Below are 15,238 nucleotides of genomic sequence, written 5' to 3' on the forward strand. Positions count from 1 at the left end.
TTTGCAGAAGAGTACCAATGCAAGATACCACAGTTGCAGATGTTCGCCTTGGCAGGTGCGACCCAAACTAACTGCAACAAAGCATGATTTTTGAGGAGAAAAATTGATCAAAACCAGAGAACTTCCGGAATCACAAATCCCACACGAACTTTGCGTATTACAGATAATTTTTTAGGAAAAAATCGTAAAAACCAGCAAACAATTTTTTAAGAAAAAATTGTGAAAACCTAGAAATCCCAAGCAAGCTTTGTGGATGACAGATAACTAAAATCTTACGCGAATATCGCGGATTATAGATGAGATAATTTTTAACGTATCAAAGGATGATTGAGATGGCTAAAGTAGCCTCTCTAAGCACCGACCTCTCGCTCAAGCTTTCTATTCTTTTCCATTTCTTCTCTAAGCTTGTCCTTAAGTGCTTCAAACGAATCGGTTGCCTCATCCAACGTTTGCTCGGTTGTGAGTGGACCAAGCTCAAATGTCTCTACATCATATTCGTCTGCGAGGCTCTCACCTTCATACTTGTCCACTGCTGGTGTAGCTATCTGCAATTTCCTGGATCCTGTCTCATCTCTGATCATCTTGGACATCTTAGTAGCCTTCCTCTTTTCTGTTACTTCCTGAGAATTTCCAACAAGGCTCTCTAAATCAATCACATTATCTTCGTCCTCGATCACAATCACCCTTGTTAGTCTCTCTTTTAACCAATCTGGAATGGCAGATCTTGTTTCTCTAACTTGTATCTCCTTAGGCAATGTTTCTTCTTTTCTGAGAGGAGATGTCACTTCATCATCGTTCTTGTCTTCATGTAGCTCATTGACTTGGAGAGATCGGTTTGATGAACGTTGAGGTGCCTGTCCTTCTTCATGTTTATCGTTCTGTACCATTGATTCCATAGATTCCTCCATTTCAAGTGTCCTCTTCTCCTGTCGAGAAGATGTGCCGGATGAACGATCTCGATTGGCCTCTGGCTTCCTCTTGGAGGATTCTCTTTTCTCGGGTCTCTCTTTTCTCTTTGAGCCTCTAGGATGAGGATTACCCTCACTTACGCTTCGAAGGTTGCCTTCGCTTGTGCTTCTGGGATTAGGATTACCTTCACTTACGCTTGCTCCTCCTTCGCCTGGCCTTTCCTCCAAAGTAAAAGTCATAGATATGCCCTGCTCTCTCAACTTTTGATGTTGCACATCAACCCATCTGCGAGTACAAGACAAAACTGGAGCCATCAAGGCATCTAGATCCAAAATTTCAGGTTCATTCCAATCTAGCTTCACTGCTTTGCTTTCTCGGTCATAAGATGATTGGAGATGTCTGCCACTGTCCTGAGCTTGGTCGGCCACTCTGTAAATTTTGCATTTCCTGATAAAGTCTAAAGGCAATCTGGAATGCATCTTTCTTTTCACTTCAAGATCATCTGAGAGATTCATCACAAAGTCCTCTATCTGAGGTTCATGTCTGTATTTCCTTCCGACTGTCTCTTCTATATACCCATAAGGATCAAAACTCTCTCTCAAGGCAAAGAATGAAAATGAATATAAAGCTAACTCCTTTTTTGCATCATCCATGGCTAGAGCATTAGGACATACCTCAACTGAATTTCCTAGTATGATAGGAACAGGAACTCCATTTCCATGCCTGTGTCTGAATGCCTTTGCATACGCTGCCAACTGTCTAGTTACCTCAAGTAACACTATTCTGTCTGTCGGATATCTCGGCAACAAGAGGGAGGTGAAGGACATCCATGAACTCTAATATATGTAAACTTCTGAAATTGGATGAACCAAGCACCGTACCTTTTTACAAGCTCTTGTGCATCTTGAGATAGCCGATTATGAATCCCGCCTTGCAATGTCCTGGTGATGTTCATCGTGAAGGTATCATTGACTAACTTGTAGTCACTTCCTGGAGGATGATGCAAATGAACATAGGAATCACAAACTCTGACTTCCCCCGGCCCTCTCCCGATCACTCCTCTGTGAGGTAGTCCTGCATATTCAAAACTCCTTATCAAGGCATATATGATGTATGAACTAATGTGGAAAGACTTGGTAGCCTTAAGTCTTCTTAACTGCACGTCCAAGCAATGGCTAATCATTCTAGACCAATGAATTGTTCCTTTTCCTTGAACTATCACTTGGATGAAGTAGAACATCCACTTCTCAAAATAGAAGGCTTGAGGAGCCCCTGTAACTCGGTTGAGTAATGTTATCAAATCTCTGTACTCCTCCTGGAAGTCGATCCTATGTGGTGTGTTCGGAATCTTGCTCAGGCGAGGACGACTCTTGAGTAACCAATTCTTGTTGATGATGCTCAAGCAAGTGTCTGGATCATCTTCGTACATGGACCTGGCTCCTTCTAAGCTTTGATAAATCATATCTTTATGTTCTGGCAGGTGAAGAGCTTCACTGATAGCCTCCTCTGAAAGATAAGCCAAAGTGTTTCCTTCCTTAGACACTATCGATCTGGACTGTGGATCATAATGGCAAGCACACTTGATCATCAACTCATGGCACTGGATTGCTGGAGGGAAGCCGGCCGCCTTGATAATGCCACTTTCAATTATTCTCCTTGCGACAGGTGATGGCTTGCCAATGTAAGGGACGTCTCGAAACTTCTTCACACTGAAGTTTCCCAAGTTGGTATCTCCAATGTTGCTCCACTTAGACACGATCTTGGTCTCCAATTCTTCGTTCTTTTGATCTTCCTTCATGAGGGCTGGACGATTGGTAGATGCTCCTGCCTTCGGGGTCGCCATCGTGACACCTACACAACATTTCATAATGAGTAATGGATTTTGCAATATAGAAATATAGATTAGATTAAAGATTGAATTTTAGGAAACTTCATGATAAATCCTTGAATTATCATTTCCTAAATATAACGATGCAATTTTGGAATTCAAGATTCAAATTTCAAAATTCAAGATTGAGGCTAGGACGATTCAAAATTCAAAATTTGGACAAGGGAGATCTTGCCATACCTTTCTTGAGAACTAACTCTAAAAAAGATGCAAAATTAGGAAATTCGCCTAGGCAAAATGAAAATTGGAGTCTTCAACGTGAGCTTCTCCTAGCAAATGCGCCTCCTCTATCAACTTCACCACCCTTGGGGTCTTCAACACCTTAAGGGAAAATTCGCTCCAACTCTATCCTCCAATAAAGTTCGCACTCTTCCTTGCATGGAAATTTCGCTCCTCTCCTTGGATCAAAATTCGCTCCCTGTATTGCTCTTCCAAATTCGCATGTAACAATGATTGAATGATGTTTTAAAATGCTTCAAAGTACCCTTCTGATATAGGTGCTCATCTCCTTAATTACCCATAGGCCGACTTTTAGAAATAAGGCAAATAATAAATAAAATTTAAATAAAAATGGAGGCCGACTTTTATAAAAAATATGGAAATATAACCCCAAGCGCTCTCCCTTTTTATTTAATTTAACAATTAATTAATTTAAATGCCTTTGTAATTAATAATTTCGATTTTTTAAAAAGGCCAAATTAATTATTAAATGCCTTATGCGCTATTTTAAATGCCAATTTAATTAAATAATTCAAAGTTTTTATCGAATTTTAGCATTTAATGTACTTCAAAATTTATTGGCACCAAAACATGAGAGATATAAGGGATACTGACCACATCGCTCTGGTCCCTGGGAGAGGGCAAGAGCGCCTTAGCCAACTTGGATTGATTTTCACGTCCAAAGTCACTTCCTTTACGTCCAAACTGGGATCTTCATTTGTAACTTGGAGTTTGATCTATTCAATTTTTGAAATGAATGCCTCTTAGACCCTTTTCGCTCTGGTCCCTTGGTGAGGGACAGGAGCGATTTTTGCTTTTACTCCTTGGTCCTTGTCTTTTGAATCGCCAAATCAACTTGCGAGGTAGGCAATGATCATCTTTGTTTGTTCCACGCATGCCAATCTTGTCCTTTGCAAAGCAAACTTGATATTCTGGAGATTTTCGCCCTGGTCCTTGACTGAGGGACAGGAGCGAACTTTACATTTTAGCCAAAATTTGCCGAGCCTTGGGGTCAATTCCTTGTTCATCATCATCGAAAGGCGTTCCTCACTTTGCACAATTCTTGCCTTGGCGTGATTCTGGAGGGAGATGTTTGATTTCATAGAAATCGCCTTGGTCCTTGACTGAAGGACAGGAGCGATTTTGTATTTATGGCACAAAATTGTGGATTTTTGACGTTAACTCCTTGTTCATCATCTTGTTAAAGACATTTGGGATCTTGCGTGACCTTGCCTTGACGTAGTTTTTGAAGGGAACGGTTGACTTTATTGAAATCGCTTTGGTCCTTGACTGAAGGACAGGAGCGCCACTTTGTTCTTTGTGCGAACCCTTGATCATATCGACTTCCAATTGCCTTCAAAGCGAAAAACGTTGTTTCTTATTCCTTCTTGAGTCTTGCAAACGATAGTAATACTCTAAAATTAGGCACACTTGAAGAGTTCGCTCTGGTCCCTGGGAGAGGGACAGGAGCGATTTAGGCAATTCCATCAAGTTCTGTGGTCCTTTGCAACTTCGTTCTCCTTTAAAGCATTCCAAACATCATTTTGACTTCGTGTCTTGACTTGGACCCATTCAAATTCGGAGGGAGAGGCTAGATAACCAAGATTTCGCCCTGGTCCCTTGGAGAGGGACAGGAGCGATTTTGCATTTATAAGCTTATTTGTGTTTCGCCAACTTTCAAAATCATCTTCAACGGGGTGATCACGCCTTCCTTCCTTCATGTCAAACTTGAAACTTGTTTCGCTCTTGCTAAAAACTTGTCTTTTAAGAAAATCGATCTGGTTCGTTGGAGAGGGACAGGAGCTATCTTGAAAATTCGCCCTGGTCCCTGGGAGAGGGACAGGAGCGAACTTGTGTCTTGGGTCAATTTTCTCCTTCGTGGTCCATCCAAGTTATATTCAATGGAAAAAACGTACTTTACTTGATCTCTTCCGAGTCGTGAAATCATTTAATCTTGCAAGAATAAGGCAAACTTGGTGTTCAAGCTCCGGTCCTTCAGTGAGGGACAGGAGCGATTTTGTCATTTTAGCATATTTCCTTGTTTGCAAATTACTTCAAATTATCTTCAATGGATGAAACATGTCCTCCTTGATCTCCTCGAATCAAAAAAATTGTCTTGGCCCTGCAAGGACAGTGCAATTTTGAGAAACAAGCTCCGGTCCTTTAGTGAGGGATAGGAGCGATTTTTGTCCTTAAGGTCAAAACTCAACTTTTCATTGCAAACGACTAAGTCTAGATACTCCATCATGTTGATTTCACCCCTTATTGCGTCCTTGACGCTTCAATTTGATCAAGGCCGGCCAAAAAATGGCCCAAGTAAACCATTTCGCCCTGGTCCCTGGGAGAGGGACAGGAGCGATTTGGCCTTAAACTTTAAAAATTTGCCATTTTGAGTCTCAAAAAATCTTCAAAACCTTCAATTCATGCTCGATTGCATCTCCTGGCGGCCCTGCACAAGACAAATGAAACAAGTCAATAACCAAGATGCATAAAATACCAATTTCGCCTTGGTCCTTGACTGAAGGATAGGAGCGATTTTGCCTCTATAGGCCAAAATATCAAGAATTTAGGCTTTCAGTCACTTCACAAGGCATAATTAGGTCATCTCCAAGGCCAGGGGTCACTTATCAAACTTTCCAAAATTTGGTCAAAATTCACCCGGACAAAATTGCACAATTCCATCATTAACACTTAGGTAAAATTTGATCTTGCTTTCAAAATTCCGACTGGACCTAGACAGACACACCTGACATCCTGACAGACTCATCCTATTTCAAAATTGCAATTCACGCGAGGATGCTCAATAATCTTCAAAATTTGACTGGACTTCGGCTTGAAAATGTCAAAAAAGGAAACCCTAAGGCTTAACCCTAGTCCAGACGACTCACTCACTTACTCAAAACCCTAAAAGCAGAGAGAAGAACAGGCAAACCAAGCAAAAAAGAGGGGGTCCCCATTTCAATGGGGGCGATGTGTGAAATGGTCACAACAAGACTGTGATGGCCCCTAGCAGCTTGCAAACCAACTTTGTGAAGTGTCTAAGAGACAAAATTGCACAACTTATATGGTTAGTATTCAACAGGTAACAGAGTAGCAGAAGAAGACCCAATTACACTAATCCTTGCTATTAAAACGAATTCAGTAAACCACAAATCATAAGGCGTTATAATGCTAACCCGATTTCTTGATTACTTAAAGGCTACATATGGAATGGTGTGATTTTGATTAATATTGTGTTAGTAACTAAACATTATTATTACAAGCAAACAATTCATAACATACGTCTTTTAAAAGAAAAGAGGCACAACTAAGTGAGGGGTTCCCTCGCCTCTCCCAAGAGGCATGTACATGTATAAAACACACATTAGGTCTATTTGCAAAGGGGGAGAAAAAGGAAAGAATCTAAAAGACTACCCAAATCGATACGGAAGGAGGAGGATATAAATCAGACGTTGACTGCCAGCATATAGAATTCAAACTCCGTCGCAGCCCAAGTGTGGAGAAAATCAGAACGCCAAGCCGTGGATAACAAAATCGTGTATGCAGACTAAGACGACCGTGTGCTTACAGATACTTCGGATTGTGTGGATCCATGAAATTGAATATATATTCCCGAGACAACGATTTATTGGCAAAGAGATTTAAGACATTATATATGTATTCTCAGACCTTTTAAAATAAAAAATAAAATAATGCCTGGTAAACTTTTTAACGTGACCGACGACGCTGGCATGACATGCCCTTTGGCTCCACGTGAAACACTTTTGACCTGGAGCTATGAACCGGTGAGGCCACAACCGGGGGACCTCATCCCCAGAGTTCACTTGTTCAAACCCACGAGCACAACGACCCAACGAAGACACAACTCGCACAATGGCCCAACAGGGGTTTGTACCTTGGTGGCCGCTTCACCAATGAAGTGTTTTAATCGCGACACTACATGTCCGAAGACATATATTCTCAGACCTTATTTGTATGTAGTAAATTCATTTTAATTGGACTGTTTTGAAATGGTTCTCTACAATTTATCAATTCATTGATTTGTCAAGAAAGGAAACTTTTATAGGGGACATCTCAAACAATAACAGGGGAAAATGTTTCTTTAAAATCAACACCTTCAACTTGAGCACATCCCTTGCATACTAATCTTGTTGTGTTCCTCACAACTTCACCATCCTCATTTAGTTTGTTTTTGAATAGACACTTAGTGGCAATTTCATATTTATCCTTAGGTCTTGGGACAAGTTCCCAAGTTGCATTCTTTCTGATTTGATCCAATCCCTTTTCTGTAGCTTTATACAGTACTTGTCTTCTTGAGCTTCTATAAAATTCTTGTGCTCCACTTTAGAGAGTAAGCATGGATTTGTATATTTTTATGTATAGGCTAATTTCCCTCGTATTTGAACTTTTGTATCTTTGTCACCGAGAATTATATATTTTGGATGAGCCCTTTGGACAAATCTTGATTGTGTCTTAGACGATGCCTTTGATGGTGTCTTTGTATCTATTTGCTCAACTAACTCATTTTCAATTTCTTCATCTACTTCCTCTTGTTGGTAGGGTTATTCCTTTTGACAATCAACTTCTTCTGCCTTTACTTTGTGAAGGCTTTCCTCATCTCCTCAGACATTTGCACTTTCAATAATTTTGTTCAATCTCTTATAGTAACAATTGTAAGGTTTGCTCTCTGAAGATTAACCAAGAAAAATACCTTTATCAAACCTAGAGTCAATTTTTTTCCAAACTTCCATATCTCTTTTTATATAACATTTACTCCCAAAGACTTTCAAATATTTTATAGTTGCAGGCCTTACCTTTCATAGTTCATATGGTGTTTTATTATGATTGACTGTGATTTGTGCTTGATTCAAAATGTAGAGTGTTGTATGGATTTCTTCACTCAAAAATGTGTTTGATAGCTTGGACTCATTTAATATGATTCTTGCCATTTCTTGGATAGTTTGATTTTTTCTTTACACAACTTATTTAGCTTTGTACACCTTGCATTAGAAAGATGTCTTCTAATATCATGTTGTTCATAGAATTCTTCAAATTCATTGAAGTATACCCACCTCTATCAAATCTTTAGGCATTTGATTTTTATTCCTGTTTCATTTTCAACTAAGGCTATGAATGCCTTCGACATCTCAAAAGATTTAGATTTTTCTTTTAAAAATGTGACTCAAGTCATCCTTGAATAGTCTTCAATTAACAACATGAAGTAGCTCTCACCTTGCATGCATTTTGTTCTAGTTGGCCCAAATAGACTAATATGAATAAGTTCCAAGGGTTTAGGTGTAGAATATTCCTTGGTCTTGAAGCTCAGCCTTGTTTTCTTTCCATATTGGCGTTGCTCAAAAATGGTATTTGAAGTCTTTGAAATCCTTGTCATGTCTTTCATTGCATTCTTAGTTTTCGTTTATCCATTATATAGAGCAAGATTTTCGTTTTTCCATTATGTAGAGCAAGAGTACCTTTTTCTTTTATATTTATTGTAGCACTGATGTCAAATTTCATCATCTCTTCATTCACTTTCTTCAAGTCGAGGAATTTGCTCGTCATCAGTCATGTGGCTTGAGCAACCACTGTCAATATACCATTTGTCTATGTCTTTTCGAGCATGTAGAGCAGTTTGCAGTTGCACAAACATGGATCTCTCCTCCTTTTCTTTCTCGTTCTTTTCTTTGCATATTTTGTTACTTTCCTCCTTTTGCTTAGTCATGGTATCCTTCTTCTTATGCTTGGGAAGTTCTACAAAATCACTAATACAAAAACGTCTAGTGTGCTTAGAATTATTGCATTTATAGCATATAATATTGTTGCCTACTAGAGGGGCAAAAGAGTTATAGTTCCTATTTGTAAAACCATAGGGACTTCTATTCTTATTGCAACGAAAAATTCTTGCTTGATTGCTACAATCTATTGCTTTATGACCAAATTAATTACATAAAAAGCAATATCCAAAGAAAGAGTGTTTGAACTTGGTTATGTGTGCTTTCCTTGGAGGAAAGGATTTTCTGAATTTGTCGTTGTTAGATTTTGAAGGAGTGCCTATTTTTGTGGATCTTGACTCTCTTTCTTTGTGTATTTTCCATTTTTGATGGGACTTTGAGGACATCAACATAGCTTTTTTTTTTTTTTTTTTTTTCATTCACTTTCTTTGGTGACTTAGTGCCTTTATAATTTGAAGCTTCTTCTTTATACCCAATACTTGTCTTAGATGGTGAACTTTGCTCATTTATAATATCATTCAAGACTTAGGTCCTCTTTTTAAACTTGAGGCTCTTGTTCAACCGAGCCGTTGTTTTCTCTAATTCTTTCCTTAAGGAGACAATTTTGGATTCAAGCCTCACAATTTTCTTCTTTTTCCTTTAAATGTATTCTCACTTCTTCCTTGATTCGTTTTGCCTCTTCAATTTGAATTTTCAGATTGATGATCATTTTCTCTGTCTCTAGACTTTGCAACATTTTCTTCTTAGATTTATAGTCCTCTTGAAGGTGTAACTTTTGCTTCAAATTCTTCGTAAGTTTCTCTATTTCATTTGGAGCACAAATAATTTCCTCTTATAAATCTATTTCTCCATTCATTTCATCATTCTCTTCCCTTTCTGTCTCTTTCTCTACCTTTTCTTCACTTTCTAAGACATCATATTTTGTTTCTATCACCATGAAAACGATGTCTTCTCTATTGGAGCAACTTTTATTAAAAGAACTACTTTCTTCTTTGGAATAGAATCTTTTCTTGTTCTTGTAAGATCTCTTTTATTTCTCAGATTTGTAATGTTTGTGGCCTTTTCTATAATTTTTGTCACCTCTCTTTTCGTTATTCTCTTCTTCGTCTTCTTCACTAATTTTTGTTTTTGCATATGGGCATTTGGCTGTAAGTTGTCCTACTTTTCTACAATTAAAGCATTTCAAGGGTAACTTGCTTTTAAACTTCCAGTTCCTTTCTTTAGCTTCCTCACAAAATTAGCTTCCTCTTTGTCTGATTCATTGTTGAAACTATTGATTTGCTTGGGCTCCTCCTTCATCTTTTGCGGTTTGAAGGCTGCCTCTTTCTTATATGCTTTCTCCTTTTCGGTCTTCATTTTGTAGGCTGTGAGAATCTCATGCAACTCATCCATTTTGAGTATATCGAGATCCTTCAGTTCTTCGAAAGCGGAGACTTTGGCATCAAACCTTAAGGGAAGAGATATTAATACTTTTTGCACAATTATTTTATCCTCAACTTTTTCTTCAAGGCGTTTGATAGGATTAACAATTTCATCTACACAAAGTAGATAGGCTGCAATGTCTTCATCATCATTTATTTGTAAGCTTTCAAATTGCCTTCTATGTGTTTGAAGTTTGGCTTTCTTTTCCTTATCATCTCCTTCATAAGTCTTTTGAAGTCTATCACACACTTTTTTACAGACAAATTCTCATTCCGATAGTCCACACAAAATTTCATTTATAGCCTTGGCATTGTCTTCACTAGCCCTCTTTCCATCCTTATTCATTGGCGGAGAACCCAGAGCAATATATCCACTTGCCACATATTGCCAAATATTAAATCCAAGAGCAATTCAGGAGGTGTGCATCCTTATTCTCTAGAAAGCATAGTTTGTATTATCAAATAAAGGAGCCTTGTTTGAGGAGAATCCTTCTAGATAGGCCATGTGTTCTCCTAAGATCTTCCTTCTAGCAGTTAAGCTATGCTGCTATACAATGAAGGACCCTGCTCTTATACCAATTGATGAGCACAGACTGATATTGATAGGTGGGGATTCAGTATAAGACAATCCGTTCAACTTTTTCAAATCAGCCACAATAATAACAATTCAGTATAAGACAATCCTTTCAACTTTTTTAAATCAACTACAATAATAACAACTTCAAAATATCACAATTAGGAACACAAGAAGAACAAATGATTATTTTCTTTAGTTGTCTGGAGATGTCTCTGAATGTCTCAAGGATGTCAAGATGATCCCAAATAGCCCCTCTAGATGTCCCAGGCAAGCCAACAAAATTTCCAAAAAGCAGAGGATCGTAGAGAGCATGGGATCCATACCTGTTAACACAAAAAAATCAAAATAATCCCATGCTTCAAAGAATTTTGTTCTTTTGAGTCTTAGAATCATTTTTATGCCAATATAGGTTTGAATTTCAATTCTTGCAGTAACATTAGTTTTCATTGTTGTTTGGAAAGCATAGATATGAGAGTTTAAATTGAAATTTTCAGGTAAATGGTACTAATCTGACTGAGGTAAAAGGAGGAGAAGTGGTTGCAACAAATTTGGCAGCTTGTAATGCACCACCATTTATCCTTGAGCTTCATTTTAAATGCCACCCAGAGACTGGTAAACCATCTGGCCTTCATTTATTTTTATTAATTTTGGAATAGAATAACAAATTGAAATGATGCTTTTATTTTCTCTTCTATTTTCCATGGGTACTAGCTTGTTTAGAATAAAGTTGGCTGGACTCTGAAGTTTTAATTATGGATGGCATTCTGGTTACATTGGCAGACATGAAAGTGGTTACTGCTGTAGAAGAAGCTAATGCAAAGCTCTCTTGCTTTTATTTTCCAATTATTCAGGTATACATTCATAGATTTAAAGCAACAAGGTGATTTTATTTCTTATCACCAAATATTGATAGTAAATTTTCTTGTTTCAGGGGAAAGAAAGTATTGATGCTATTTTGGAAAATCTTGAATCAGAGAAACGTGGTTTGGGGGAGAACTTTGAGAAATTTTGCCGTGTTTCCATAAGGCGCTTGGGGCGTTTACTTCCTGATGCACGCTGGGTTAGACATTTTTTCCATCTTAAAACATATGTACATTTGTTCGTTTTGAATTCAAGATTTTGATGTTTGAACTTTGAACTGATGTATTGAATTTCTCAAATCAAACCATCAAAATTCAGAGCTGTATTTGAAAGGTTGTTTGACAATGCTACTGGTTGTCTTGAGAGTAAGTTTAGTTGAGTTCTATGAGCACACAGGAACATAAAATTAGTGTTTGTAAATTTTATCTGATGCAGCATGTCAAAATACCTGGTTAGTGTTAACCTTTTCCTTTCTAAACAAGTAAATTTTTTAGAATCACTATAGCTTGAACTTACATTTGGTTTCTAGTCCTTGGAGGATTACCTTGGAAGGAATTTAGCTGTGGTCTACTTTTAATAAGGATTAATGTTTCTATAGATACAGTTTTGACGTCTGAAGAAGATATGGACTTTATTTGAAGGAGTACTGATTTCTTTTCTTATGAATATCTTGGAAAACCTAAAGATAAAGATGTTTTTGGTGGGATGACATTGAGAACCCAAAAAGCACAGAAAAATAAAATATAGCTAATGTTTTTAATATATCAACTTCAAGACATCCTACTTGAATAGGGAGTGAGTGAGTGAAAGTAAAGGAGAGTATACTCCGTAAATTTTGAAATGTTGATTTTGCTCATTAATATTGAGATCACTAATTACAGCACAGACAGTATTAGCCACATAATGTCACTTAAGCTTCCCCAAGGTTATTTGTCATCAATCCAAGTTCCAACTGAATTAAAATGACACCTCTCCAAGGTAGTGGTGCCGTAGGTCTCTAGCTACTGAGAGATTGGAGTTTTCTCTAGGTGCACCATCAAAATTAAATTTTCCCTGAGAATGGAGATCTCCAACATATTCTTGTAGAGTCTATTATAGCAAAGAAGGGAATGACATATTGGAACTATAGTTTTACTTTGGGTCAACGCTACATTTGTACAAGATGGTTTGCCCTAGTTCGGCAGCTACTAAGGGATTGGAGTTTTCTCTAGGTGCACTATCAAAATTTAATTTCACCCAAGAGATTGGAGATCTCCAACATATTTTTGTAGACACTATTTTGGGAACCTTTTCCTTATGGGAATGGCATGTTAGAACAATAGTTTTACTACTTGCGAAGTACTCGCTAGATTTTTTTTAACCAAGTCTTTTTAGAGTAAAGTTGTGACTTACCATCTCTGACTTTAGAAGATTTTCTTCCAAGTTTTTGTGAGTTGCTGCTGAGTACACGGTGAGTTTGTGGGAGATATGTGGAATGTAAAAAAATAAAAAAGGTATGGACATTTAGAAAAAGTGGAAAAAAATGTTATAAAGGATTGTTCACAATTGTAAATTAAATTATGCAAAATAACCAAGTGACTTATTAAAATTGGGCTCACAACTCCGTAGGAATAGTGAAAGCTCCAAAGGAAATAAGAGGATTATTAGAGTATGAATATTCATTTAGATACCCAATTCTGGCTTAGTCTGAAACAAACATTCATAGTTAAACTAAGAGCAATGGTAGGTTCAGACTAACCATGCATAGGGACTTACAATTAGTAAGCCGCGAATGGTATGAACTTGAAATGAAATCAAATACCCTCACACTTCACCATTAAGGTCACTGAAGTCCAACTAACTTGATGAAAAGCAACATGCAGACAGGTTAGAGCAAATGGCAAAACACCACACTTCAATGCTTTATTCATTTGTTCTGACTCTATTACAACCATTTTTGTCCAACAATTCCTACTCTATTCTACTTCTTCTAACTGTCTAACTTTGAAATTCTAACACGTTACAATAACAGGGGCACTGACCTTTTATAGATTTTACATTTTGAATCAATGGCCAGGAGTCCATCCATCCAATGGCTTTGATCTGCCTTCTAAAAGTCATGATAGATTTTTGGTTAATGATCTCAACAACCATCAACCAACTTTTCAGCTACTTTCAACTTTTTTCAATTAATTCCACTAAAAGACAATTTCATGGGGCTTAAGGCACAAAAAGGTAAATTTGGTAGCTGGGAAATAACTAACTTGTGGCCCCCTTTTGGACTGCATTAAATTGATCCAACAAGTAGTTATTTTACAATAAAATAATTGCTATTACAATAAATTTATTTTGTCATCTCCAGTTGTTCTTTTCCTATTTTTGCATGTCTTGTAGTATTCTGTTCCTGTCACTGCCTTCCAAAATTTTGGAAACATCACCAATTGGCTTTGCAACACATTGCTCTGTGATCCTTCTTTCAATCTCATGCCCTGACTTTTAACTTGTTGCCATGCTAATGGTGGTAGTGGCCTTTGCTCATCCAACCCACTCTTACTTTGCCCTTGGCTATGTTCACTAACATCTTTAGGGTGCTAGCATGGAATTCTTCCTTTAGCTCTATCTTGGGAATCCCTTGGAGGGTAGTGTCGCAGAGCCTTCTTTGTCCCAAGCATCTCCACATGGCCTCCGTTGAGTCCTCCATCCTGCATGAACATTATAATGTCCCTACTAGTTAGCAAATCATTGTCCTGCAAAACAGATTTTTAGAACACAACAAAATCTATACATAACTAATCTAATTTGCAATTAAAGTTCAATTACTTAATTAACACTAATTTCAATTCTTAAAAGGATACAAGTGCAGCATTGGGACATGTCCTTAGGCGGTTGTGGAGCTCGCCTTCTTGGAACCCATGTGGTTCCAAGCCATATCAGGAAATCGAAGGTTAATTCGATTCTTGTCTTGGATGCAATTTCTTACATCCAAGCCATTGAAGAAATCAAAGGTTAATATGATTCCTATCTTGGATGTAACTTCTCACACCCAAGCCATCTAGGAAACCGAAGGTTAATTCGATTCCTGTTTCTTACACTCAAGCCATACAAGGAAGACCATATGTCAATTCCTTGCCTTGGATGATGCATCTCATCATCCAAGTCCTCAGAGAGGACCGGCCAGATCCGTCTCTTCTTGGATGAACTTAGTCAACCAAGCCATATATATGCATATAGATATTTAGTATATACTGCTTACCAGGGATTATCATAATCCCTGAATTAGGCTACGGGGGTTTCCTCCCAATAGCCTCCATCATATAATCATATTATTGCCATTCATTGATATATAACATTTCATAACAATTCATTTTATCAATGTCATTATAATTCCTATTATCATTATTACTTAAATTATAATATTGTGACATACAACATTATGCTAAAATTCTGTACATACAACATTGTAATAATGATGACATAATTTTGTACATACATATTATAATAATTATGTCATAACTATTAAAAACACATTATAATAATAATGACATAACTATTAAAAACTACACGTATATTTACATGTGTGTGTGTGGCACACACATCCACACAGATATACGTACCTGTGGCACCTCTGCTGTTTCCTTCTTTTACTCTTTCC

The 15,238-nt window shown here is 37.5% G+C and overlaps 1 protein-coding gene across 4 annotated transcripts in view; it reads left to right on the forward strand.

The window, feature by feature from the left end:
- The window catches only part of LOC131035899 (structural maintenance of chromosomes flexible hinge domain-containing protein GMI1), a 254,949-nt gene that overhangs the window by 139,574 nt on the left and 100,137 nt on the right, over positions 1 to 15,238 (forward strand). For all 4 annotated transcript variants that reach the window (XM_057967666.2, XM_057967665.2, XM_057967667.2 and 1 more), the window contains 3 exons: positions 11,241 to 11,358; positions 11,527 to 11,597; positions 11,678 to 11,806. In XM_057967666.2, the coding sequence (XP_057823649.2) occupies positions 11,241 to 11,358; positions 11,527 to 11,597; positions 11,678 to 11,806 (318 nt within the window). The remainder of the gene's footprint in view (positions 1 to 11,240; positions 11,359 to 11,526; positions 11,598 to 11,677; positions 11,807 to 15,238) is intronic.

The sequence above is a fragment of the Cryptomeria japonica genome, chromosome 8, assembly GCF_030272615.1.
Source record: "Cryptomeria japonica chromosome 8, Sugi_1.0, whole genome shotgun sequence".
Taxonomy (NCBI): Eukaryota; Viridiplantae; Streptophyta; class Pinopsida; order Cupressales; family Cupressaceae; genus Cryptomeria; species Cryptomeria japonica.